Source organism: Exophiala spinifera (assembly GCF_000836115.1).
Source record: "Exophiala spinifera strain CBS 89968 unplaced genomic scaffold supercont1.1, whole genome shotgun sequence".
Taxonomy (NCBI): Eukaryota; Fungi; Ascomycota; class Eurotiomycetes; order Chaetothyriales; family Herpotrichiellaceae; genus Exophiala; species Exophiala spinifera.
This window is the reverse complement of record NW_015622513.1, coordinates 3,229,344-3,255,261: the sequence shown is the minus strand read 5'-3', so window position 1 is coordinate 3,255,261 and position 25,918 is coordinate 3,229,344. Positions and strand designations below refer to the sequence as shown.

Below are 25,918 nucleotides of genomic sequence, written 5' to 3'. Positions count from 1 at the left end.
AAGGAGGGCCTCCGAGCTCCTGACGGTCGACGAAGAAGATAATAAACAGGGAGCAAAACCAACAATGTCTCATCAAATAGTTGACCTCACAGAGGATGAGCCTGATGATGGGGCAGGTTTTGGGGGTGCCGGTGATACAGAAGAAACCCCATACATTATTGAAGACGACAGCAATGATTTTGAGAAGGTTCTGGTCGTGGATAGGGACGTCAGACTCCAGGATATTGGATTTCATTCCTGGAATGTCCAGCTGCGTGATGATAGCTTCCTCAGAATAACTTCACTTGGGACCGTCAACAACCGTCTTATCTACGTGCTTGGGAGGCGTCTGGTGTTGCCAAATAACGCCGTCAAGAGCGAGATGATGATTTCTGGAGAGGGAGGAGAGCTGGTTTGGGTGACACGGCTAGATGCGCAAAACAGAGAACAAGGTCTCGAAGTCCGATGCAGCCCTCAGGAGATCGACAGGTTCTGCGACATTCTCTTTACAAACTTGCCAGAAAGCGTCATCAGAGAACACCGCAGCAAGTCCAATTCTGACTATTTCTTCTGTCGCTATAGAAGAGCTGTTGCACTGGGTGTAAATGAAGACGGCGGGCGCCTCAACAAGCAGAAAAGCGGAATGCTCCAAGTCATCAGTCCAGAGCAAGCAGATGAGACTGAAACCAGGCTCCATGCTTGGCCCTCTCTCCGAGCAGAAGCCTCTGCGATTCGTACATCATTCCGAGGAAAGAGTGACATTGGACCAACAGGAACGAATTCCGACAGTTATGTCTTCGCCGACTTCTTCAGCGGTGCTGGTGGGGCGTCTCAGGGCGCAGTTGACGCAGGTCTGTCGCCCCTTCTTGCTCTCGACCACGATTGCCCTGCGGCGAACACCTATGCAGAGAACTTTGCCCTACGTGGTACAGTCATATTCAACATGGGGGTCACCGAGTTCCTGAGACTCAGCAAAGAATATGCGTCTGGGGAAGGAGCATCAACACTGATCGACATTGCACATATGAGCCCACCATGCCAGCCATTTTCTCCAGCGAACACCACGCCAAATCAGACGATGAACGAGCTAAATGAAGCAACGTTCATCACAGTCCGAGATCTGCTTGAGGCTTTCAGGCCACGGATTGTGACCCTAGAGGAAACAGACGGGCTTCTCAACAACAAACACATAGTGTGGTTCCGGTGGCTGCTCCAAACATTCAAGATGCTGGGTTACAGCGTTGTGTGGAGATCTGTCGAGATGGTCTACTATGGAGTAGCACAATCAAGGACGAGGTTGATTCTGATCGCTGCAGGGTACGTACCACTGAAATACGCTGGGGGAAGACCTTGGTTCTAACGTAATCACCTAGTCCCGGCGAAAGACTTCCTCCATTTCCTGACCCTACCCATAATGGACCTGGTTTGCAACCCAGACCCAGCATTTACCAGGCTATTGGACATATCACATTGCCGCCTGACCAGCACCTAGGTCCTGTGAATGGCTTTGCAGTACGAAAGCGCCCGTTGCCTTGGAATGGACTTGCTGGGACAGTAACGACAAACGGCGGCAGCAATAACTACCACCCAGATGGTTGGAGAAAATACACTGTGACCGAGTTGGCAGCGCTGCAGACCTTTCCACCGTCCTTCCGATTGCATGGCCGGGCAGTGACACGTTGGAGAAAGCAGATTGGGAACGCTGTTCCTCCAGCATTCTCCCGTGTCTTGTTCAAGTCAATAAAGGAGTGGCTTTGGGATGTCGACCAGGCGGAAATCGGACGAGCTGCAGGTTCAGGAGGCTGAGAATCGTGGACTGCAAAATAACAGTTCTATTTTTGTCTTGTGCCGTACGCACTCACATCTACAATTGACAGCGTGGTGCTATTGTTGTTGGAAGGTGGCCAAGTGGAATCAAAGAGCCAGACAGAGAAGAACAGATCCAGCCTTCTTCCTTGTCCAGACCTGTTGTGGCGGTATTAGACTACACAATTGAGCGTGCGTATGCATAATCTGTAGATCCTGGCATTGTCGTGTGGTCGTCCTTCATGCACAGACATCCCCGACATACCTGAGAACGCTGTGCCTGTCTTGATATGGTATCAAGAACGCACCAGGACGCAGCATGGGGCCTGAAAGGTCGATGTCCTGGGCGCTATCAATGTCGACCGTCATCAACAATGAATTTTTGAGAACGCTAACGTTGCGTCAGGCGATGACAGCAATAGCAGTACCATTGATAAGTCTGGATGGAATTTCGGATCAATCGCCAATAGTCAACGAATGTTCCCAAAGGTCGCTATCGTGATCCGTTGCCTTGCTGATGATGGTTCCTCGTACAACCACTCCATCATTATGTCGCGTGTCCATGTCTGTGCTTGGATGCTTTTTTCGTCATTGCTGTCATCACAGTGTACAAGTGTAGGGAGCTGCAGCTCATGTGTTAACCAAGGTGCTATCTAGGACATCTTTCCATTGATGCCATCTTCTTTCGGCAAAACCAGCAATTTTGGCGAGTTGTTCAACATCGATAGCGGAGCCGCCGTTCTTCTCAACACGCACTGTCGACAGTGCCTTTTCTTTCCCGCGAACATCCACGATGATAGTTCCAGTCTCTTCACATACTTCCTCCTCGAAACCGTCCATATCCATAAGAATCCAGTAGTCACCGCCGCCGCCATTTGCGTTGAGTAATCGCTCTTCTGGAAGATACACCCCGAAGCTGCTCGATACCGGCATGCCTCTCAGTTTCAGCTTACGCGCGTCGCTAATATCTGCTGAACACAGTATCCGTTCCGAATCCGGGTCCCACCACGTCCGTGGAAGTTTAACGTCCTTGAGAGCTGCATACAGCGCTAGCCATGCTGCATCGAAAATCGAGCCCCCATGACTGATGCACATCATGTCAATATACAACGTCCAGTAGGCTTTCAGCTGTGGGTCGCCGGTTATGCCAAGTTCAATATCTTGGGTTTCGGTAGGTGGGGTGTAAGATATCTCAAGGTCAGCCGTCCTGACCAGTTGCGAGGAGTAGAGTGTCGACAAGAGACGTTGAGATATGGATTGGGCCTCCACGGAAGGGGGAGCATTGACGGGATGCTTTGGCGTGCAGCCAGTCCCCAGTTCAATATTGGGGACCACCAGATTGTAAAGTCGAAGAGCAGGATATTCCTCTTCTTCATATTTGTCTTGGTAGCGAACATCTTGTACCACTGGAGCCGTTGGGTTGTATGACGAGGAGGTTTTGGTTACTCTGAAATTAGGAATTTCACTGACTGGAAGGATTTCGGCCCTGACACCACATACGATTGTTGTGGCTCCGATCTTGACCAAGGAAGACCCATTGCAATGGGTCAGTGAGCCTACATTGAGCTGGATCGGCCGAGGTTCTGAAGGGGCCCGATTGGAGGGACGCTTCGGAGGATTCTGTCTCAAATGCGCGTAGAGGAGGGCGTTGGGTGAGATCAGTGGCATCGCTGAGGCAGGTATGGAGGGTCCCGAGCTCGGCGGAGAGATGGCGGAGGGCATGTCTGCCGGTCTGAGAACCAATAGTCACTCACGTCATCATTGATATCAGCATTCGTTGCGGTGTCGCAGGTGTTTTGCGTTGTGGGAATCACGATCAAAAAATGCGAGTCCTTAAGCCAAAAGTTTGGACGTGGCGCACTCGTCGCATATGCAAATATTCTGCCGGCAATTGACGTAGGTGGTGAGCAGGTCTTGGCGCCTGGGTACATTCCGCTGTTGTCCTGTTCTCACTTCGATGGCATCGAATTAGTTCGGATTCTTTCCCGTGTTACGGAGCACAGATACGACGGTCTCTACCACGTCTTCAGAGCCAGGTAAGGCGACTGCTGGACCCACGAAGCGTCAACTACCCTTCAAAGCCAAGTGCGGCTGTCCTCCATCTCAGTACATCACTCTTACCCAAGGTTGACCGGGACCATCCCGGCACAGGAGGGATCCCTATTGGGCATCTCTTCAATTCGCCGTAGTCCCGGAATCGTCCCGCAAGTTGGAGAGTGTTTGGGCGAGAGATGAGGCGGGGATGCCCAATCACTGTCCAGTGACGGAGCTCGGCACCATGCAAAGGTGCTGGTAAAGAGACAGACAACGGTGCCGTAAGTAAGTCCCGACCTTTTATCTCGTTGATGAATGAAAACAACTCGGCTGCTCGTTGGTGCGGATAGTCCGAAATCCAAGTATAAATGTTACCAGCGTCTGCCGCGAGCCATCTCACCTCTTGGGTTCACAGCCAGTTCAGCACATAGGAGCGAGCGAGACACGCTGTGCACAAAATGACTGAGAATGTTGACGTACTTATCTGCGGATCCGGCTCTGCTGGTCTTTGTGCTGCGTTATGGTTGTCGATCTATGGTATCAAGTCCGTGAAGATATTGGAGCGACGGTCTGGACCCATGACCATGGGTCAAGCTGACGGGGTGCAATGTCGAACTGTCGAGGTTTTTGAGAGTTTCGGTATTGCCGAGGAGCTTCTCCGAGAAGCATATCATGTGCTCGAGGTGGCGTTCTGGTCCCCAGATGGCAAGGGTGGGCTCCATCGTAAGGGACGGACGGCAGATACCCAGCCCGGCCTCAGTCATCAGCCACACGTCATCTTGAACCAGGCGAGAATTAACGGCCTGCTGCTGGAAGCAATGCGGAAAGCGAACGGCCAGGAGGTTGACTATGGGTACACTGTCAAGACCGTTGAGGTGGACTCCGAACTGGCCAAAGTCCCCGATTCATATTGCACTACCGTGGTGGCAGAGAAAGATGGCAAGGAGGAAGTTTTCAAAGCGAAGTATGTTCTGGTAAGTATCTCTATACTCGGCTCGTGTCTTCTCTGATGGCAATGATATAGGGTTGCGATGGCGCCCACAGCATGGTACGCAGGTCTCTCGGGTATCGAATGATTGGCGATACAACAGATGCTGTTTGGGGCGTCATGGACATATATCCTCGAACAGATTTTCCAGACATCCGACGAAAGTCCACTGTCCATTCGGAGTCCGGTATGATTTTAATTATCCCCCGGGAGGGAGGGTCGTTGGTGCGCTTCTACATTGAATTTCCAGCGGGCACAAACGTCAAAGAAGTGACGCTCGAAGACCTACACAGGAAGGCACAGCAAGTCTTCAGCCCGTTCTCCATGGAATTCTCAGAGACATACTGGTGGTCATGTTATTGTATAGGTCAGCGACTCGCGGACCATTTTACCAAGGACAACCGGGTCTTTCTCACAGGCGACGCTTTTCACACACATTCACCCAAGGCCGGACAAGGGATGAATGTCAGTTTACAAGACGGATACAACATCGGCTGGAAGTTGGGTATGATTTTACAAGGGAAAGCTACCTCCGAGCTGCTGACGACGTATAATCTCGAACGCGGTAAAACTGCTGCCGACCTGATCGACTTCGACAGGTGGTTCACCAAGCTATTCGCTCTGAAGGAAGCCGGTCAGGAAAGCAAAATGACGCCAGAACAATTCCGACAAGCCTTTATCAAGTCTGGCCGGTATACTGCAGGCTTGACTGCCAAATACGAGGACTCTAGCGTCACGTCTGCAGCGGGAAGCAGGCAGAGCCTAGCCGAGAATGTAGTTGTTGGTATGAGGTTCCCTAATGCGCAGGTCGTGCGGTTCTGTGATGCGAAAGCAATGCCGTTGGTACAAGCACTCAAGGCAGACGGCCGATGGCGGGTGATGTTGTTTGCAGGAAAGATTGGACAGGCCGAAACTCTTGCGAGATTGAGAAAGGTATTTGCATGCCAAAGCAGTCCCTCTGGGAAAGCCTCTGACATTACTCCCAGGTTGCCGAGTATCTAGAGTCCTCTACAGGTCCAGTCCGTGAATATACTTCACCATCGGCGGACATCGACAGCTTCATCGAGCCAATCGTGGTCTTCAGCGGCACACGAGTAGAGATGGAACAGGAAGAGATTCCGGACTATTTCTGGCCAGTCTCTGGCAAGTGGAAATTGAGAGGTAAGAGATATGATCCGTAACAATCTGAAATGTGAAAGACTGATGACAACGCAGATTTACACAAGACTTTCGTCGACGACGAAAGCTATAACTCGGGACACGGCCACGCGTACGAGAAATACGGCATCGACCCAGATATCGGTGCCACCATCATTGTTCGACCGGATCAATGTATGTTGCACCTCTTTTTAGGTATATGCTGACTGTAACATCTCTAACGTGCCTTAGACGTCTCCAAAGTCACATCTATCGACGATGTCGAAGGTATAGGACACCTCTTCGATGCGTTTTGCGTCTCACGGACCGAGAACGGGATCCGGTGAGCCTCCTAGTTTTACAATAATCAATAATGGACCCAGATGTACTCAACCACGGGCCGTCGGGGACTTGGTTTCAGCTATGACGCCACCACAGAAGACCTCCAACAGCCAGCATGTTCACTGCAGTATGCTGCCCGACGACCCAAGCCGCAGTGTATAGATACTTGGGCGAGAAGACGGTCCAAATGAACAAATGCTCCCTGAGCACCATGCAAGCAACCATGACCGCCAAAGTGTGCACACACGCAAAAGTGGCCATGGTCGTCATCATCATTCCAATACCTCCCTCGCGAAGTTGTGATGCACTATAAAGCTGACACACCGCGAAGGCCCACCACACTGACCCAGCCCAATTGCTCACAAACGTGAGCGCGCCCACAGCCACGATATTGTATCCGCTGACTCCGTTGTAGGCGTTTGACAAATCGATCGTGGCTATAGAATTTGTGCCTCCGAACGTGAAGAATGAGGCATACTGCGCGAGGAGTGCAAGGATAGATATCTCGCTCACACTGTACTGTCGTCCACGTCTCAACAAGGATACTTGCATGCTGAAGAAAAGGTATAGCGGTACGTAGACGGTACGTGACTGCGTTACCAGGAACAGTGAGAGTACATCTTGAGCTGCGTCGAGGAACCCTCGGAGGTTTTCTACTCCCTGCCACGGCGCTTCATAGTAGATGGAACAGCCCAGGAGGTGCACCAGGCCTAGAAAGACGATCCGCGCCAGACTGACCAGCGGGTATCGGGATACGAAGACCACGAGTGGATTCAGAACTGGGAAAGAGCTGAGCAATTCCGGTGCGTCGGCCGCGGTGAAGGCAATCTTGAATAAGAACGCCGACATCGAGATGAGGACGGGGAGAAGACTCATTTGTCGAGTTTCCATCCACTTGACGACGCGACGAGATAAGTTCCGGGCTAGGTGGGCGAACGTGAGGATCACGAGAATCCACAGGACCCAAGAGTTCGGGACCAGGAGCTCGGTGAGCAGATCGGGCTCGCCGGCGTATTTCTGGCCTGTCTGACGCCAGCGTCTAGTAGCGAGGAGGAACATGAAAGCAAGAGCCGTCCCGGTTGGCCCCCCAAGAATAGAAGGCGATGAAGAGTACCGTGCGTCTTTGCAGAAGAGGACGACGAGCCAGGCACTGAAAATCCAGTACCAAAACTGGTGCTCCTCTTCGACGTAGCTACTGGCGAACATGGTAATGGTGTACATTAGCATCGTGAACCCCAACATTACGCCGTCGACGCCAGCGCGCAACAGGCTCGGGATGAAGCTGGGGAGACATAGCCCTAATGCGAGTGTTGCGAGGGCAATGCCCGCTTGCATCATTGTGAGGTCGTAGTTGCTCGCTGTTCCGCTGAGGAGCGTTTGGGCCTTGTATAGAAACGTCGTCAGACTGGGTATCGAGGTTGAGGGTGCTGTCCGATCCGAATGCGCTATTTCGACCTGGTACCATAGACATGCTAGAACCGAGGCGTCGTCTCCACTGGCCGTTGAGCAGTCAGGAGGTGCTTGGGCAAAGGCTGCCGGGAAAGTAGCTTGAGCTATCCTGTGGATCTGTTCGGCGTTCTCGTAGAGAAGATTGTATCGATCGCTTTCTACTGTCCAGAGCTCGAGAAGACGTGGGATGGCCACGCCAAGATTGTTTTTTGGAATTGGAAACCCCAACAGTGCTGCAAGCGTCGGGACGATGTCGGATTGCTCGACCTCGTCATAGTATTTGTAGTCGTGTGCATCGTGGACCGGGCTGTGTTGGCCTTCGAAAGCTGATTTGAACCTGGGAGAGATGAACGTCAGGGCGGTAGAAACTTCTCCTGGAGAAGACGCGCCGTGGTTCCCGCCCTCGTTCATCCCGTGGTCCCCTAAAAGTATCAGGAGGCACGACTTCATATGTTCCTGACTCTCCATGGCAGTGTAGATTTCGTGGACGATCGTGTCCATTTCCGCTTGTTTAGCTGGCATGTTGGGACCTTTGGGCCCCGTCTTGTGGCCTATGTGGTCGAGGCCGAGGAAGTGCAGGGTCATGGCTGACCAGTCATCATTCCGGAGCTCGGAAGGAACGTGTCTCGTGACGTTGTTGTCGACTTCGGTGAAGTCGGAGACGAAGAAGCTCGTGGTGCCGTCTGCGCGGTGGAAGAAGTTTGGGAATAGCCGGAGCCAGGTATCGTCCCCATACATGACGAGGTTTCTACCCTTTGCTCGCATCTGGGCGAGCCAAGAGTCCTGATCTCTCAGCGTTGAGGTCGTATCGGACTCGGCGAAGTTTAGGACCAGATCGACGAAGCTGGGTACTGATCCGGTGGTGATGGCCTTGACCCTGGGCATCGTGATGGTGGGAGCACTCGCATGGCCTGTGAATGGCAGTGCGGCGCCAGATCTGATCAGGCTTTGTGTGAACGCAAAATGTGATGCATTGCCGTAAACGAAATCGCTTCGTAGGGCGTCAACCACCATGAACACGACTCGATCGAAAGGAGCTGGTCTTGGCTGGTGGCCTTCAGACCACGTTGCAAGGCCGGTCAAGAAGGCTTTATGCGGAAAAAATCCTTTAGCAAATATGAGTAGTGATGTTATAAGGAGGACGTTCGCCAGATATAACGACGCCCTTCGGTAATGGACACCCGAGGCCATGGTGATCTGGGCGGGAATAGGCCCCGTTCTCCTCTCCTGACAGCACTTCCCTGCTTTGATAATGAAGTCTGGCCCATTGGCTCTAAAAGGTTATCATGGCATCCCCAGGATAAGGTTCTTCTGAAAGAAGTGTAAGTGCGAAAGTCTTAACACTGGATCAAGACGACAAAAGCAACACGATAATGAAACATGTGTCCTCCGTACATGTATGCATCTATCTAAATGCAAAAGACCCTCGGGAGATTTGATGCCAAGGTGAAAGCGCTTGAGATACCACTTGCGTCGCCCTAGAAGATACGGTGCAGTAGAGTTGCAATCAACTTCCCGCTCATCTTCGGTTTGCGGTGTTCTTTTCTCTTTCCGCTTTCCTCTTTCCTCTTTTCTCTTTTCTCTCTTTCATCAGCGCAAGGCTACAAAAAGAACACCAAATTGAGTCATCAAAGACAACGCTCAGTTGACCTAACCAACTTTCAAAATGGTAAAAAAAACAAAAACGATCAACAGTCAGGATTCGCTGCTCGTCACCGACGCAACTACTAACTGACCGGCTTGTGGCTTAAGTACGGCTGAGCGGACGGGAAGCCCTGTTGTTCCACAACCTATGGTCGATTGCGAAAGCAATTCCAACTTTTCATTATATGAACTGTGGTATTTTTGGATATTTGACCATGGTTAATCAATAATCATAATTCTCAATCTGCTATCCACTCGCCTTTGTCTGCTCGACGAATGGTCTGCCCGCCCACGGATTGGGATTGGTTCTTCATCGCTGTCGGGTAGTGTAAGGACTGAAGGATTTCCTTCTCCCTGCTCGACGAACGGCCTGACCGTAATCGGACCCGAGACCATCTCCTCTTGGGTATTGAAGACGAAGACGGTTTGAGAGGAGTGATGTTTTTGTCCTTTGAAAGCCCGGATACTCCGACTCTCATGTCTGTGCCGCTCATAATTTTGCTAGGCTTGCATTGCAACACTGACTGTCGTCAACACCCAACGGTCATTACGTTTGATTAGGCTTACTTGGCCTTTCCCTTCATTCATTTCAAGATGCAAGTTTGGGCCATGCGACTGGCGTAGGTTTTAGTTCTTTCGAAACACATCTTGAGTTGGATACCCTCGCTTGAATTTGCTTCAACGTAATGATCATCGTACAGAGCAACCAATACTTGTGCTATCTTGTCATATGACCATATCTTGGCCTTTGTCCTAAGTGTGGTCATTGCGTAGAGCTCGGTTTGCCATGCGTGCCGTTGGAGATATTCTTGACAAGCTTGAAGGGCTTGATCTTCGCATTCTTTCTGCTCACTCATTGACTCGCCCCTTTTTGCTTCGTGCCAGAGGAGAACCGCGATTCTGTTTTCGTTTCCTTGTTCGACATAGCGTATACCATGGTCGACGATCCAGTACTCTTCTTCGAATGCGTGCTTGCTCAGGAGATACCGCCAGAATGAGAGAACCTCCCACTCTGACGCGTCCTCCATCTGGGCAACGTCCCACAGGGCTCTCAATGTATGCCTGGGTCTATTGTTCGAATCGACAAGAAGAGACATGGTGTCAGTCAAAAACCCAACAGGTGTCATAAGAAGTCGAAAGAGGCCGAGGCGCAGAATAGATTATATCCTCATAACACTGCCAACTTACCCTGGTTATGTACCAGTAGTATTCCTAGGACCCTTCGATCCAATAGACTCCAGACACGTTACGGGGAGGACAACCCAACCCCTCTTTTTCCACGCGTTTGTGAGATGCTCTTCGTCTATCCCTTGTCGACTCATTCCTTCCTCCCCCTCCGTGAGGCTCACATATCTTTCTATGGACTAGCACTACTTGACAACGTAGATGATTCTGCCTGGGACTTTTTGCGGATGGTATGTTCTCGTGAGAATGCACATTATGTTCCGAGACAGAAAGTTAAAATCCGTCATGAAGGCGTTCATCTCTATTTGCGACAGCTACCCGATGAGACCACTGTTGAGTCACATGTAAGTCGCAGTCCAGTTGTATTTACACCGGCTGATCTCGACGTTGGCCTTAATGACAGTTAGAAGAGACATCCGGATAATGCGCAACGCATGCGACACTCTCCCTAGACCCAAGGCTTGTGTGGCTCTATCATCTTGCTCAGGAAAGGTCTCCACAATGACTTTCCACGGCTTGATTGACTTGATGTTCTCCATTTGGACCTTTTTGATTACCGAAACAAAATACTTATAAACCAGTTCCACGACCGGCAAGAAAGGCCCGTGTCTCAGAGGACCATACGGACCGATGCCAGTAAAATATTAGCGACTGGGCAATTGTTTTCATATCAGCATCCTGTACGTTCAAGAGCGGTTGTGTGCTCTCACTTTCAGGTATCGCTATCCCCATGTAAGAGAGAGGCTTCCCCTTGAACAGATCTTGAACATTTATACCATTGGCTATGATGGGAAATCGTGATACCCAAGTGGTGTCGAAGCTGGACAAAACTAATATTAGCACTGTTCTGCCAGGCAAAAAGCAAGAATCTCGGGTTATTCTCAGCCTGAAGCACAGATTATTACATCCACTTCATGTTCAACTTCATCGGAGTCAAGGAACCCCTTTTCCGTTACACCTTGTATTTCTTTTGTAAGTACGCGAACCTGAGGAAGAGTCAAGGCCTCGAGGAACCCATTGCCAGGCTGATGATATACGCTTAGCCTAGGTAGTTACAAGTTCAAAACTGGGCGGGAAAACTTACTGTTGGGCGTCGACATCCAACCCCAAATTCCGTCAGCACAATTGCCTTAATGAGGTCTTCTCGTCCTGAAAGCCGCTCTTTCATCTGGTTCGTAGAGAACTATCCAGCGCAGGCCGTTAATTGAGATCAGAGTCATTGCCTGTCGTGCTTGTCTTGCTTGTCTTGCTTCTGGTGTGTTGCTTCTGGTGTGTTGCTTCTGGTGTGTTGCTGAATCTCTGGTTGAGTTCGTCTTCAATCATCTTACAGCATTCCAGATACTCGTCTGGATGCTCTCGAAATCGCCTTTTCTATCTTTCAGAATCTAGATTCATTTCACGTCAGATTCGGAAAATCTCGGTTAACCGTCCTCAGGCGAGAAAACTTACATGGAAAGTTTTCCCCGTTCTCACCGGCGTGGTTTTGTGCAAAACCTGCCGTGATCCAAGTAGGAGACCTGACCCACGTGTATAGTTTGTCCATGACGCGAGCAATGTTCGCGGTAAGCTGAATGCCACTGCTCCCGGTTCCGATTACAGCGACTCTCTTCCCCTCAAGTTCGAAGCTCCGGTCATAGACTACCTTTGAACTGGTGTAAATCCTTAGTATCAGGCCATTTCCAGTCACTAGGCCAAGGGTTAGCAGCACTTTGGGATTTTTCAAATAGGTATCTTACTTGAGAAGACCACCGCCGCTCACAAAGCACGGTCGACCGGCGGGATGGTTTATTTCAAAACATAACTCGTCCATCGCCTGAATGTTGACAATGGCACCCACATGGTCATCATCGTCTTCATCCTCAATCTTCTGCCGTTACTAACGACAGCATCAACGCCCGCTCCCTTCCTCGCCTTGATTCCCTTCCAACCCTTGAACAAACGTCAAGCGCAATCCTCCATCTACCAGATTCTCCCCGACATAGGCACGAGCATCGACGAGTCGACCTGCGGCTCTGGCGTTGTCCTCACCTCTGCAAACTGTATCCGCTGTCTTGATGGCGTTACTCCTTGCCAAAGCATCCTCCATTCCTGTCACTGCTCGGGGAGCAGTTGTGCCTGTGTGGAAAAGTATAACCTTGTAAGCTACCCGCCTCCATGCTCACGCCACGTATCGATTGAGATCCGATCTTGAACAAGCCATGGATATTCCCATCGCTGCAGAGGTAAATGCATCACGTCGCTGACGTTGCGCAGAGTGCTGATTGCGCCTCTCAGGGCCTGGCAAGCTGCGGCTCCGAATGCATGCCACAAGCCCAAGCCTACTGTAATTCGGACTCATACTGTCCGACAGGATATGAGTTGTTGTCCCGCTGACTCTTCTGGAAGTACAACGATCTCTTCAGGAGCGACTCCTGCAAGCTCTTCTGAGGGTCCAACATCTCCCACCCACTGGAGGCCCGGCTACTACTAGTGCCGGGACTGGTTCGTCATCGCAAACTGGGAATACCGGACGCAAGCACGTACGGTTGTTCGTCGAGCTTGGTATGGGCTTGCTTTGGTGGCTGTTGTGAAACCCGGCATTTTAGGGACTTAGACGCTGGGATCTGAGGTGTCTGCGAAAGCAAAAGATGAAAGGAAGTAATTGACGTTGGGCTCAGGATAAAATATCGACCGACTCGGCTGAAGCTCAATCCAATTTGGATCTGGCTTTGATTGCCACGGTTGACTTCATATAGAGAATACAACGGCGCATGCGTTTCTGCCCCATTTTCCTGTGATGAAAGTACACCCCTTCCGGAAGACGGCGGAGTCAGCAACAAAAGCGAATCTACACAGGACGTTGATAAGGAAAAGAGAACTTCAATGGCTGTGCCGATTGTCGTTTCTTGGCGAACTGCAGTGCTCCTTCCGGCAATGGCACTCTGTAGCTTAGTTTGTGTTACAGATGAGCCAGATATTGCTGATACTGATATGACCTTGACGGCCGAACAGGCACAAGGTCACCTTGTAATTTGGTCCACCTCTTTATTGTCGAAGCGAAGAGACCGAACTTTGAGCCCGGGCCGTGAGGAGGGCAGCATTTCCATCTCGCGCCCTTCCCTCACGGAGCAGTGCATGGCTCTAGATTCCCCTTTCTTATCGACTGCCGCAGCCAGTATACTCTACTCTTGGGCTTTTTGTTAGTGGCGCTGTAATCCAAAGGGCCTTCAAAGGCCTGATGACCTTCAGATATCGCTTGCGAACCGAATACGAGACTTTATTTTCTATTATCATGCACTAATTGGACCGCCGCCCACCACTCAAGCAACCACCAATTTGGCTAAGCAATACCAAGCATACGAAGCTCGTTGCCATATGCTTAGTCTCCCCTTTGGGCCAGCCCCGTCCTACATAGCTTCTCAAAAAGTGAGCTTAGTTTCATCCTTGCCAGAGTTTCCGATCCTGTCAGTGGTGAGGAACTCGACACCAAAGGCCACACCTGGTACCAGCTGAACATTACGTTTTTCAGCTGGGAATCTCTTCCTCCTTTCCTGGAGCACAAGACCATTGAAATTTCAGGTTCCTAACTTTCGGCAATGCTGCACCTCCTTTCATAAATATCGCAGCTCTCTGTGAGAATGCTTCATACTTGTAACAGAAGACCAGTCGGACAGTCTTTCCTGTGTGAATATTGTGTCCATGGCAACGGCTCCCATTACGTCAGAGGCTCCGGTACCTCTAACTACGGTCTTCACTCCACCGGCATCATGCGCTCCAACATCTTTTGTGTTATATGAAGGCGATCTTGCAATCTATCCTGACCAAAGCCAATTTACTGGCCCATTACGAGAAGAATGCTTCCCATCCGGGTTTCACACGGCCAGTGCATTCTCTCCTGCCCCATCATCATGCCCCGTGGGCTATAGTGTTGCCTGCGAGACAACTTTTGGACAGGTTACAAGCGCTGTGTGCTGCCCAAGGTGTGTCACTCTATAAGAGCGAGATGCTTGAAATACTATTTCGTGCTAATATAAGATCACTCAAGTGGATGGCCCTGCACAAATGTCCCCTGGTCAAGTCTTGCGACATCTGGATGCCCATGTGGGAAGTCTTCGTATGGGTTGTTCATCTACACCGGCTGGTTTCAAGATGATATCGACTCGCCAGTATTCACAACCACTAATTTCGGCACGACCACGGTTTGGAGCATAGGAATGGGCATCTTCATAGACTGGCAAACTTCTGATTTGCCAGTAGAGACAAAGCATGCAACGCTCTCGTCAGCCACTAGTCAGATCAGATCGCTGCCTACCTCGACATCAGTATCGAACAGCACCTCCTCTTCTCTTACGTCAACAGGATCTTCCAGACTTGCAACAGGCGCAAAAGCTGGTATCGGCATTGGCGTTGCGCTGGCCCTCGTTCTCTTAATTGGTCTTAGTCTTTTGGTTATGCGGAATCGCAGACTTTCTCGAGAGCAGGCTACCAAAGCGATACATGGGAATGTTGCCGAAGGACCTTTACCACCAGAGCTTCCAAACAAGATGGACCGGCCTGAACTTGAAGGTGAAAGGGGAGTCGAGCTTGGTGTGGAAGAAATGGGGCATCAACTCAAAAACGAACGTATTGCAGAACTAGAAGCAGAACTTTCTCGTCTGAGGGACACAAATATCGCAGAGCTACCATAAGGAAGCCGATGCGTATGAGGGTATTAATTGTTGCAGGATATGACCTTCCGCAGGCTTATCATTGATCGGTGACCGTGGCAGATTATCAGCTTGCGAAGTTAGTTTTAAGCCGTTGTGCTGCGTAGCCTGATTCAAGCGCCTCTGTCACAATGGCCTTTACACCGCATAGCTCCCAGTTGGCATCCACGGCCATGTCTCCCTCTCCTCAGGTCGCCGACCCAGTCCAACAACACCAGCATAGCCATGATCCCCGGCCTACTTCTGGGCCATGCCCCGACTTCCCCGGAATCTCTCCTCGAAAGAACAATTCGCACTACGTCGTCATGTGTTGGACTAGGCTGAGTTGCGGGCGCGATCAACACCGTCTTTACAAGCCAAATACTCACGCCTAGCGCCTTAGCGCCTCCGGCGGACCGCCGACGCCCTCACGTTCCTTACAACTTTTGCAACACCATCAATTCACTGTCTCTAGTCATATATGACTATATTCTCGGCCTTCACAAGGAGGGTTTCTCTCCGTCTAGAACGTCGCCCGATAGAACGCCGCCCGATGGCGGCGGATGACTCCAAGCGGCGCGTTGTGCGACGGCGAGAAAGCCCTCCCTCGCAACGCTCCTTTTGCCTATATAATAGATAGGGATCTCTCTCCGAGAGAGGGAGGTCAGACTCGTCAATACATCAAATTTAGCCCCTAGACATCGCCCAGAACTGAGTGTTGCATAACATCATGCCTCGCAGGCTCCACGGATCAGCCGGACCCCGGAAGTCCCCGACGACAAGCAGGACGACGTGCGACGCTGGAACGACGAAATCATGCTCATGCCGGAAACGCACCTAAATCTGTGGGAAGAGTGAAGGCCCTAGTTCCACGTCTTTGATTTTGACTATTGCAGTACAGCTGGTGCGAGGACAACAACAAAGGTGAAGACTACGTGTTAAAGCAGGGTTGGCGCAAGAAGAGATGAAGAGCTTTATCCGCCATGGGAGGGACGTAGCGACCCGAGTCAAGAGGCACTGGGTTGTGATTGCACATTGCCAGGACCACAGATCGGTGGGCATTTGCACTGCCAACGCGGTCTCGCGTCCAACTGTGCACGAACGTCCTTCCCAGTAGTCAAAGAGTGCCACATGTCATGAAAGTGAAAGTAACCATCAACTGAAAGCACCAGACGCCGATAGAGAGTGCAATAAGCTACACCGAATTGGTCCTCTAACCAGCACACTTTCCGCAGCAAGGTTTCTACCTGGTCAAAGTGCAAGATTCGATGAGAGCGCAGGAGGTCTCTCAGGCGACTACAATGCCATTTCTGAATCAGCTTGGCCTGTGTAGTTATCGCCCCATTGAAAAGCAGCCAACATAACACTTCCAGTGATCAATACACTGCATCACCACCATTCTGTGAGTTGGTCTGCTTCAAACACAGTCGTAGTGCTTCTACAATAGATTGACTGCAGACTCCTGATTCTGACATGACCGGGGAGATGATGTGTATAAACAGTATCTGGCTCAGAAGAATGCACCGCAGCATGGTTGTTTCTGCCGTGTTATCAAGTAGGGATCGAGGTAATAATCTTGAGGTACACTGCAAGCGGTAGGATACGGATTCATGATTTGCCAAACTTCTCTCGCGGTCTCTGTAATGTAAGCTGTCAGCGTGCAAAACTCGATGAAAGGCCTCTAGCCACGCCATCAATATTACTGGCTCTAAGCATTGTCCTTACACCGCCGGGTCATGCCACTACTCGGATATTTTCTTCCTTCATACACAAGGTCCTCCTCACGTTTGAGGTGCTGTGTGAACGGCAGCGGAAGTAAACAAAACGCTCGCTTAGGATTCATTCCGCACCATTCCGAAAGGGGCCAATCAACGGCAATAGCGCGCTGTCTCTAGAGCCACCTGTTCCGGCACGTCTCTTCTTCATCATCCTATCAACTTTGTCTATCATCCTCGCTCCCTGTGAAGGTTTAAGACTCAGTTCACTTGACTTTTCCTTACACTCGGATATCTTCGACGGACTTGCGGACATGCTTATTGATAGTTTCGGAGGAGATTCGTCCATCACACGCTGCCTATCAACGAATGCCTCTCGGATTCCGCGGCCAGTCCGCTCAGACCTGCTTTATCCGTGTCATGAAAGAAGATGTGCACGCTTCGTGATCATAACTCCCAGAGAGGAAACTCGAGCCGGCAAAGGTCGTCGCGCCCAATGCAGAGGACCATCGTCGTGTAGGCCCTATCTACGCAAACTTTCTATCTAGAACTCTTTGTCATCCCTTCTGAGACGGCTACAAGCATGTGAGGGATCATCCCGCGCTAGGGTAGGCACGGTTCTTTAGTGGCGGAAGCACTCCAGGTTATAAGAACAGTATTGTCCCTATACTTGTCCTCCAACCACTCCTTGGTAACTCACTCTCTTTGTTTCTCACTTTGCGAAGAGATACCTACCTGTGACAATGGCTCCTCACCCTTTGGATCTTCTCTCTCTAGAAGAGATCACACTCGCTCGGGACATTGTGGCCGGCCTTCACTCAGATGCCGTTCTTAGCTTTCGAGAGATTTATCTTCAGGAGCCCCCCAAAACTCAATTGGTCGAGTTCTTGACCGCCGAGCATGCAGGAGAATCAGCACCTGCGCCTCACAGAACAGCTCTGGTACAGTACGATGTTATCGCAGCAGATAAGATCCCCCACTACCACGAGTCCGTCATAGACCTGGCCGACAGGAAAAGAATCTCCCATTCGATTGTCGGGGAGAATCAGCACGCAGGATTGACATTGTATGCTCTCCCTTTCCTTCTATTCTGTTTGCTTACTCAAGCGCTTCAGAGACGAGTTCGACGTTCTAGTGGAGACGTGCAAGACGTCTCAGCTGTTCAAAGATGTATGCGCAGAGTTCACATTACCAGAAGGCTTCGAAATTGTCATTGAGCCGTGGCCATACGGCGGCATGTCAGAAGATGAGGAGAACCGCCGCTATTTCCAGGGACTTTGCTTTGCTCAAGACACAAGGTCCCAAAATCCCGATTCGAATTTCTATGCCTATCCACTCCCTTTCATCCCCGTCCTGGACTTCTACAAGCGAGAAATTGTCCGCATAGATCGTCTCGCGACAGGCGGTAAAGGTGACGCCCTCGACGCGAAGACACACTCAAAGAACATCATCGACCACTGCGCATCGGCCGAATATGTCCCCGAGCTGTTGAAGAACGGTACGAGAAAGGACTTGAAGCCACTGAATGTTCTGCAACCTGAAGGTCCGTCGTTCTCAATCGACGGACAGCTTGTGCAATGGCAGAATTGGCGCTTCAGAGTCGGCTTCAAGTAAGCGCTCATAGCACCCCCCAAAGTTGTCAAAGGCTAACCACCGGCTCGATTTGCAGCCCTCGAGAAGGCGCGACTATTCACGATGTCCACTTTGCCGGACGTAGCGTCATGCACCGACTCAGCATGAGTGAAATGACAGTGCCATATGCCGATCCGCGAGGCGCGTTCCCGCGCAAACAAGCCTTTGACTTCGGTGACGGGGGCGCTGGTAATTGCGCCAACAACCTTTCACTAGGCTGCGACTGTCTCGGCGTGATCAAGTACTTTGACGGCGCAAGCGTAGGACCCGACGGAACGCCCAAGGTCTCCCCGAACGTGGTCTGCCTGCACGAACAAGACAACGGCATCGGCTGGAAACACACCAACTGGCGCACCGGCCGTGCTGTTGTCACCCGCAACCGCGAACTCGTTGTCCAGTTCATCATCACGCTCGCCAACTACGAATACGTCTTTGCATACAAGTTTGACCTAGCCGGCGGCATCACGGTCGAGACACGCGCAACCGGTATCGTGTCGGTGGTCAACATCGACCCCGGCAAGAGCAGCGCCTGGGGCAACGTCGTCTCACCCGGCGTTCTGGCCCAGAACCACCAGCACATTTTCTGCGTGCGCATCGACCCTGCCGTGGACGGGTACACGAATACCGTGGTGTGCGAGGAGTCCCACCGCGTGCCCATGAACAAGGAAACAAACCCGAAGGGCAATTACTACGAAGTCCGCCAGACCCCGATCACGCAGAGCCAGTACCTCGACGCGGCACCCATGGATAACCGGATCATCAAGATCGTCAACAGCGGGAAGACGAACCCTGTGAGTGGCAAGCCCGTCGCGTACAAGTTCGCGCCGGCCGCGACGCAGCTGCTCCTCGCCGACCCGGACTCCACGCAATCGAAACGAGCCCTCTTCGCCCACCACCACATTTGGGTCACGAAACACCGTGACGGCGAACTTTACGCTGCCGGTCGGTATACGCTGCAGAGCACCCACGAGATCGGCGGAGTAGCAGACATGGTCAAACGCGAGGACAACGTTGAAAATGACGACGTTGTGATTTGGAATGTGTTTGGATTGACGCACAATCCTCGTGTCGAAGACTGGCCTGTCATGTAAGTTTTTCGTCCGCCTTCTCCCTTCCATCTCCTTCTCCTTTCCCTCCACCTTCACCGGACTATCCCAGATGGATACCGCTCGTTCTCCACGGTGACGCCACGAGAGTTCCTTGCTGACCCAGCGCCGTTATTTTCTTCAGGCCCGTCGAAATCTACCAGCTCGCCATCAAACCCAGTGACTTCTTCGCCGAGAATCCGGCCATCGATGTACCTTCGACCAAGAACGAGGCGTCGATTTTGACCGAAGGTGCAACTAATGGCTCGAGCTGTTGCTCGTGAACAGGAACGCAATTCTGGCGGGTGTGGGCCTTGATAAACGAGGGCATCGAGCAGACAGCTTGTCATAGGGGCGTTTACGGCGACTTTCTTTGTGTACGAATGACTATCAAGATCATCAAAACAATATAATGAAGGTCGATGCTATCATCGGCACATGCCGCTAAAAAAAAGTATATATACCTCAGGTAGCTTGCAACATGAATATTTACAAATGTTGTGCAGTATGTCTGGCAGATGTGCCTCGTGCGTCTCGACCTACGAGCCCTCACCACCACAGAGCTGTCTCAAGCAGGGTCGTCGGCTCAAGCAGTAGTACTATTACGGACGATCACCCTCTCTGAAAATCAACTTATACTGGCTCTCCCCAACAACGGCTCCGTTTCCTGATGAGCGTCCCTCTTGATCTTGAGCTTCTTTCTCTTCTCTTTCCTCTTTTTCCCACCGCCGCCACCACCACCAGCAACAGCTTCATCGTCAACAACTTCCTCTTCTTCCAACTCATCCACCCGACCGGGTAGTACAGTGTACTCGCCATTCTTGACCCGCGACACGACCCAACTGCGTTCGTATTTCGCTTCTGCGAAGAAGTCCTGGTTCTCCTCGAAGGTCCTGTTCCCGCTCTCCGGACAGTACAAGTAAGTCCACAGACCCGCGAGAGCGTTCGTCGCCGCAAACACCAGAAACAGATAATACTCCAGGTTGTTGAACATGATGGGGGTGAGCAGAGTCACGGCGAAGTTCGCCAGCCCCCAAACGATGACGCTGATGGCTGCTCCCTGCGCCCTCGCCGTGCTGGGGTATATCTCGGTCGGTATCAGCCACGGCGGCACGAGCCAGCCTATGCCAAACACCGACGTGGCCAGGTACAGAAAGACGATCCCGGGCACGCCGGTCGCCAGGAGGGGGACGGACAAGGTGCCGCGGTTATACACCAGCCCGCCCAGCAAGGTGAGCAGAGCAAACGACACGGAAAGCCACAGGGCACCGTGGACCATGAGCCTGCGTCGGCCTACACGGTCGATCAGAACCCACGCCCCGGTCATCATGATGAAATAAAACACATAGTTCCCCAGCGTGATGTACTCGGCCGTCACGACCGGGAATCCAAGCAGCTCAAAGATCTGCGGCCCGTACACCGACACGGCGCCGTACCCCGTCAAGGCCTGGTTGATCTGACCCATGACGGTGACCACGGTCGGGTGAAACTGCGAGCGCCCTGGCACGAGCATGTCGGCATACGAAATCATGCCCTCGTCCAGCTCGCGTGCGTGTGCCTTTGTGAGTTCCGCAATCCGATCGTCGACCTGTTCGGGCCCGAACACGCGAGCGATGGACCGTTTCGCGCGCTCCGTGTCGTCTTGCAGGACGCACCACCGTGGCGTTTCCGGAAGGAGGCTGGCCCCCGCGAAGAGGAGGGCAGGGTATACCTGCATGACGACGATGGGCACGCGCCACGCCCACTCGCTGAACTTGCCCAGGCTGTGCGTGATACAGACGTTCATGATAAACGCCATGTTCAGGCCGAAGATGTTGGCTTGGAATTCTTGTGCGAGCGCCGTACCCCGTGAATCGTCCTCTTGGAGTTCAGATGAATATACAGGGACGACGGCGTCGATGCCTCCTACAGATCACCGCCAATACGCGATTCTGTCAGCCAAAAATGTTCCTCTGTTCCCTCTCTAACGAGAAAAAGCACGCCGCAGGGAAACAGCTCTCTCAGTCTTTGTAAAGCCCTCTCTCTTGTTACGGATAGTACGAGCGTCCAGAAACAGCGGAGAAAAATAGGTACCAACGCAATTCCATACATACCAACACCGAACCCCATGACAATCCGTCCGAGAATCATCGTCGCCAACGCCCCGTCGGATCCAACATTCCCCATGCCAGCGACGAACATGAGCAAATTCCCCAGACTCGCCGTGGCAAGACACGCAAAAATGCCAGGCTTCCGACCTTTGTCGTCGGCGAACTTCGAAGCCAGCACAGCGCCCACCGCACAGCCGAGATAATATACCGACACAATGACACCGACGAGGGGCGAATCGGACGCGACGCCCATGGTAGACAAATAGTGGTAATTCGTATTGATAAGGGACATCATGCCTAGGTAGAGTTACAGCGAACCGAATGAAAGGCGTGTGAGTAACAAGTCACTCATTCGTACCTTGGTCGTATCCGTACAGCGCAATGGCCGTCGAACTAAACAGGACGACCTGTGTCTGCTTGTCCATGATTCTTCTCATGCTGAAGCCGGCGCCCATGGCGGCGTAGGGACAACCCAACGACACGACAGGAACTAGAGGGAGCTGTTCCGGAGAGGGAGGAAGCAACTTGTTCTCAAAGCTCTCTTCTTTCAACCTGTATCTTCTCGGGTAGCTACGTGCCTTGCAATACTCCCCACCAGTAGAGCCCGATCACAGTAAGGATTGGTAGTTCATAAACGCTCGATAAGATCAAGAAAAACAAGGGCAAACGGTGCCCAACAAAAAAGAAAGGATCCAGTCCGAGCCGAGCCGAGTCTCGTTCTTGGATGAAAAAGAAAAGCAAGGCCAAAAAAACAAGAGAAAAGGTAGGTGTAGGAAAAACGCTGTTGTTATAGTTGAAAGTACTTCGAAAGGGAGGGGCAAACCAAACACAAGGAAATCAAACCTGTTGAACCCTTCTCAACACGCATCATCGGCCTGTCCATATATGTTGTCTGGTCTGCCCTGCCGACGGCTCAGAATGGGCCTGGGACGTGGTTGTAGTCCAATGACAACAATGGACATTAAACTTTGGGAAGATCGTGATGACGTCTAGTGGTGCCCGACATAGTAGTCGAGGTTTTGCAGATCGAGTTGACATGATACGAATTGATCGAACGGGCAGAGATTGGGGTACAGACCATCCCCAATCACCGCACCATAAGGTATCTAGGTATACACGTTAGTTCTCACAATGTCCGATGTCGCTCAGTCGTTACGTAAAGACTAGGTACCCAGGCTGATACTTTGTGCAGGACGACGGAGAAGAAGAAGCAAGACTTTAGCAACTAAGTAATTCATACGGGCTTATGTAGTAAAAAGCACCCAGACCCTTGGGTCTAGTAACAACAAACCCCCATATGCTCCTTGAAACAATGGCCGTTGCACTTCTCCAAACCATATAGTCCGATAAACAGAACTGTATTGTGATGATGACTCCTCTCCCACTGCGCTCAGTGCCTTCAAGTCTCAAAAGGAGCAAGCAGTAAGAGCTAGCATCGAATCAAGGCACCCTTTAAGCCTTCTCGATGAGGGCTTCGAGTTCCTCCGCGACACGCTTGAGCTCAGCCTTGAGTTCATGGGCCTTCTCGGAGAGATACTCTTCTGGGGAAAATCCCTTGTTGGCAACGAAACCACCGTCATTGATGATCTCGGAGTAGTTGGACTTGCCACCACCGTTCCAGGCCAAAATGTTGGCAGTGTCGGCGGGGACATTATCCAAAGCACCCTCGGTTGCAATAGCAATCATGTTTGCCTTCATCTGCTTAGGAGTGATGTCTGCGACGGCATAGGCGGAGTCGCTAGCGGGTTGAAGAGACAAGAAGTACGCAAGGAGACCAGCAATATGGGGAGAGGCCATGGAGGTACCGGAGATGATGTTGGTTGCGTACTTGCTGCCAATCCAGGTGGAAAGAACGTTCAAACCAGGGGCGAAAATGTCGTTGCAGGGACCATAGTTGGAGAAGTACGCTCGCTCATCAGCTAGGGTAGACGCACCAACAGTGATGGCCTTCTCCGCGGCAGCAGGAGAGTAGTTGCAAGAGTCAGCGTTGTCATTGCCGGCAGCAACAGCAAAGTGAAGACCGGCGTCAACAGCGGCGTTGACAGCGAGGTCGAGGAGTCTCGACTTGCCACCACCCAAGCTCATATTGGCAACACTGCCCTTGAATCCCTTCTTCTTGCCCTTCTTTGCGGCACTGACGGTACTTGCGTGTGCCTCGGCGGCCCACTCGACGCCCTTGACAACATCGCTCATGGTGCCGCTGCCGTTGGACTTCAAGACCTTGACAGCATAAACATTGGCCTTCTTGGCAACACCGAACTTCTTGCCAGCGATAGTGCCGGAGCAATGGGTTCCGTGTCCATTACCATCAATATCATCATCACCGGCCGGGATTGTCTTGCCCCAGCTGGCACGGCCTTCGAAGTCAACGTGTTCGATATTGGTTCCAGTGTCGATGACGTAGGCGTCGACACCCTCGCCACCGTCGGCAGAGTAGAGGTACTTGTTAAAATCACCGAAACTCAACGCATCACGGTGAGAGATACGAGCAAGACCCCAGGGAGCGTTCTTCTCGAGAGAAGGCGATTCTTTAAGGGTATGGACCTCGGAGTCTCGTTCGACGAAGTCGACCTGCGCAGGCACGTGAGCATCAATCTTTGTGAGATAACAGGCGATAAGGAGGTAGTTGACAGTCGGGTTCGAAACATGAACACCAGCAGATGCTTATTCTGATGGGGCTCAGGTCATAGCCTGATGATAAGGGGGTCCAGATGATGGAAAGCGATGAAACACAATATTACTCACATCTGGATGTCTGCGGACCAGTTCGATGACATCTTCATCAAAGTGGCCGGCATAGCCCAAGAGACCGCCAGGGATGTTGTAGGTATGTCTCAAGCCCTCGAAGATGGTGTCATCTGAGAAGGGAACTTGACTACGCTTCCGTAGCTCTTGCTTGCTCGATTCTCGGGAGAGATGGACATCCTGGACCCAGGAATGATGGGCCGAGGCATCACGCTCAGTAACGTGCTTCTTGAAGACGACCATGTAGGAGTTGGGAATCTCCTTTGCGTTAGAGGAGGAGATGAGAGGAGCAGCATCGTTGTGGATGGTGTCAACCAGGACTGGCGAGCCCGCCGCCAGGAGAGGGAGGAGCGAGAGCACGAGGCCCTTCATGATGACAGACTGAGCAGCTGGCTTGAAGGCGGTGCAGGGACAAAAACACAAGCTGTACTCGAGATGAACGAGCACAACAATAACACGATACGATGAAAGTAGATAGAGATGAAGGATGAGAGGACAGTGGGAGATGGACGACGGAGTGATAGAAGAGAGAGAGAGGAAGGATGGATGGACCTGATAAGTGATAACAGGCAACGAGGAGGTGATTCACTGATTCAGATGATGCCACAGAGTGGGCAATGGCGTTTATCCGGAAACAGGATAAGACACACTCCACACGTGCACATGATTCGAGACAAGGTTGCCACAGCCACCGATAAAGAACATGCCGTACTCCGTATGGCCGGGGACAAAGCTCAACTGGCTCAGCTGGCTCAATAGGCCCCTAACGAGGCCCCGGACACCTAATAATGAGCTGATAGCCGCCCCCCAGCCACATTCTACAGCGCTACACCAGGCACTATTTGCACTCTGGCCTCCACTACTCCAGAAACCTTCAATGAATGACGCCGGCGGTACGGAGTAGCAAAGCCACATAGCAGCCTGCGTACTTATTGCCTATGTAGCTAAGGTCCTCACAGCTGCGGTATGACACTCCGTACTCCGTATCCGCAGCCAGGGAACTATATAATGAGCATCCGTCTGGTACTTGTAGAACTCGCAAGAGCTGGGCCCTGACTACCTGGCATGTTTCGACGACTCCAAGACACCGACACTGGCGCTTCGGGGGCTGTAAGGGCACCAGGGGGGCCTTACTAGCCATGGTCTCCGGATGTCAGCCAACGTCACTGCTAGAGTCTGAGTTCCGCACTTTTTGCAGGCATACACAATCGTACCCGTGCCTGGTGGTACATGCGCTCAGTAAAATATGAGTACAGAGTACTACAACACCTACTAGGTAGTATTAGACCACATTTGAGATATAGCAATACCGCCATTGTTTTCCTTTTCAAGTGTATATCTTATCAGCTCTAAACGCCAGAAAGTGTCTTCTTTGGGTTCAATTACTACCACTACAGGTGTCTTCACATTCACTGACAAAAGA

The 25,918-nt window shown here is 51.7% G+C and overlaps 8 protein-coding genes and 1 non-coding gene across 9 annotated transcripts; 3 read left to right on the top strand and 6 right to left on the bottom strand.

Moving 5' to 3' along the window:
- Positions 1-64: 64 nt before the first annotated feature.
- Positions 65-1,785, top strand: PV08_01206 (uncharacterized protein; the record flags this gene model as incomplete). The annotated part of the gene is made up of 2 exons (XM_016375570.1): positions 65-1,296; positions 1,353-1,785. 2 exons carry the CDS (start codon positions 65-67, stop codon positions 1,783-1,785), a joined length of 1,665 nt encoding a protein of 554 aa, XP_016240846.1.
- A 630-nt stretch (positions 1,786-2,415) lies between these two features.
- PV08_01205 (uncharacterized protein) lies at positions 2,416-3,507 on the bottom strand (the record flags this gene model as incomplete). Its single annotated transcript, XM_016375569.1, has 1 exon — positions 2,416-3,507. The coding sequence occupies one exon, from the start codon at positions 3,505-3,507 to the stop codon at positions 2,416-2,418; it is 1,092 nt and encodes a 363-aa protein (XP_016240845.1).
- Positions 3,508-4,277: 770 nt separating this feature from the next.
- PV08_01204 (uncharacterized protein) lies at positions 4,278-6,291 on the top strand (the record flags this gene model as incomplete). Its single annotated transcript, XM_016375568.1, has 5 exons — positions 4,278-4,793; positions 4,844-5,740; positions 5,794-5,968; positions 6,023-6,139; positions 6,197-6,291. The coding sequence occupies 5 exons, from the start codon at positions 4,278-4,280 to the stop codon at positions 6,289-6,291; spliced, it is 1,800 nt and encodes a 599-aa protein (XP_016240844.1).
- Positions 6,292-6,361: 70 nt separating this feature from the next.
- Positions 6,362-8,926, bottom strand: PV08_01203 (uncharacterized protein; the record flags this gene model as incomplete). The annotated part of the gene is made up of 1 exon (XM_016375567.1): positions 6,362-8,926. One exon carries the CDS (start codon positions 8,924-8,926, stop codon positions 6,362-6,364), a length of 2,565 nt encoding a protein of 854 aa, XP_016240843.1.
- Positions 8,927-9,418: 492 nt separating this feature from the next.
- Positions 9,419-9,535, bottom strand: PV08_01202. The gene has a single exon (XR_001622121.1). It is a non-coding gene; the product is annotated as a 5S ribosomal RNA (ribosomal RNA).
- Positions 9,536-9,963: 428 nt separating this feature from the next.
- Positions 9,964-10,476, bottom strand: PV08_01201 (uncharacterized protein; the record flags this gene model as incomplete). The annotated part of the gene is made up of 1 exon (XM_016375566.1): positions 9,964-10,476. One exon carries the CDS (start codon positions 10,474-10,476, stop codon positions 9,964-9,966), a length of 513 nt encoding a protein of 170 aa, XP_016240842.1.
- A 7,210-nt stretch (positions 10,477-17,686) lies between these two features.
- PV08_01200 (uncharacterized protein) lies at positions 17,687-19,944 on the top strand (the record flags this gene model as incomplete). Its single annotated transcript, XM_016375565.1, has 4 exons — positions 17,687-18,009; positions 18,059-18,553; positions 18,613-19,662; positions 19,806-19,944. The coding sequence occupies 4 exons, from the start codon at positions 17,687-17,689 to the stop codon at positions 19,942-19,944; spliced, it is 2,007 nt and encodes a 668-aa protein (XP_016240841.1).
- Positions 19,945-20,288: 344 nt separating this feature from the next.
- PV08_01199 (uncharacterized protein) lies at positions 20,289-22,205 on the bottom strand (the record flags this gene model as incomplete). Its single annotated transcript, XM_016375564.1, has 3 exons — positions 20,289-21,565; positions 21,754-22,047; positions 22,109-22,205. 3 exons carry the CDS (start codon positions 22,203-22,205, stop codon positions 20,289-20,291), a joined length of 1,668 nt encoding a protein of 555 aa, XP_016240840.1.
- Positions 22,206-23,202: 997 nt separating this feature from the next.
- On the bottom strand, positions 23,203-24,867 carry PV08_01198 (subtilisin-like protease; the record flags this gene model as incomplete). The annotated part of the gene is made up of 2 exons (XM_016375563.1): positions 23,203-24,321; positions 24,496-24,867. The coding sequence occupies 2 exons, from the start codon at positions 24,865-24,867 to the stop codon at positions 23,203-23,205; spliced, it is 1,491 nt and encodes a 496-aa protein (XP_016240839.1).
- Positions 24,868-25,918: the final 1,051 nt, after the last annotated feature.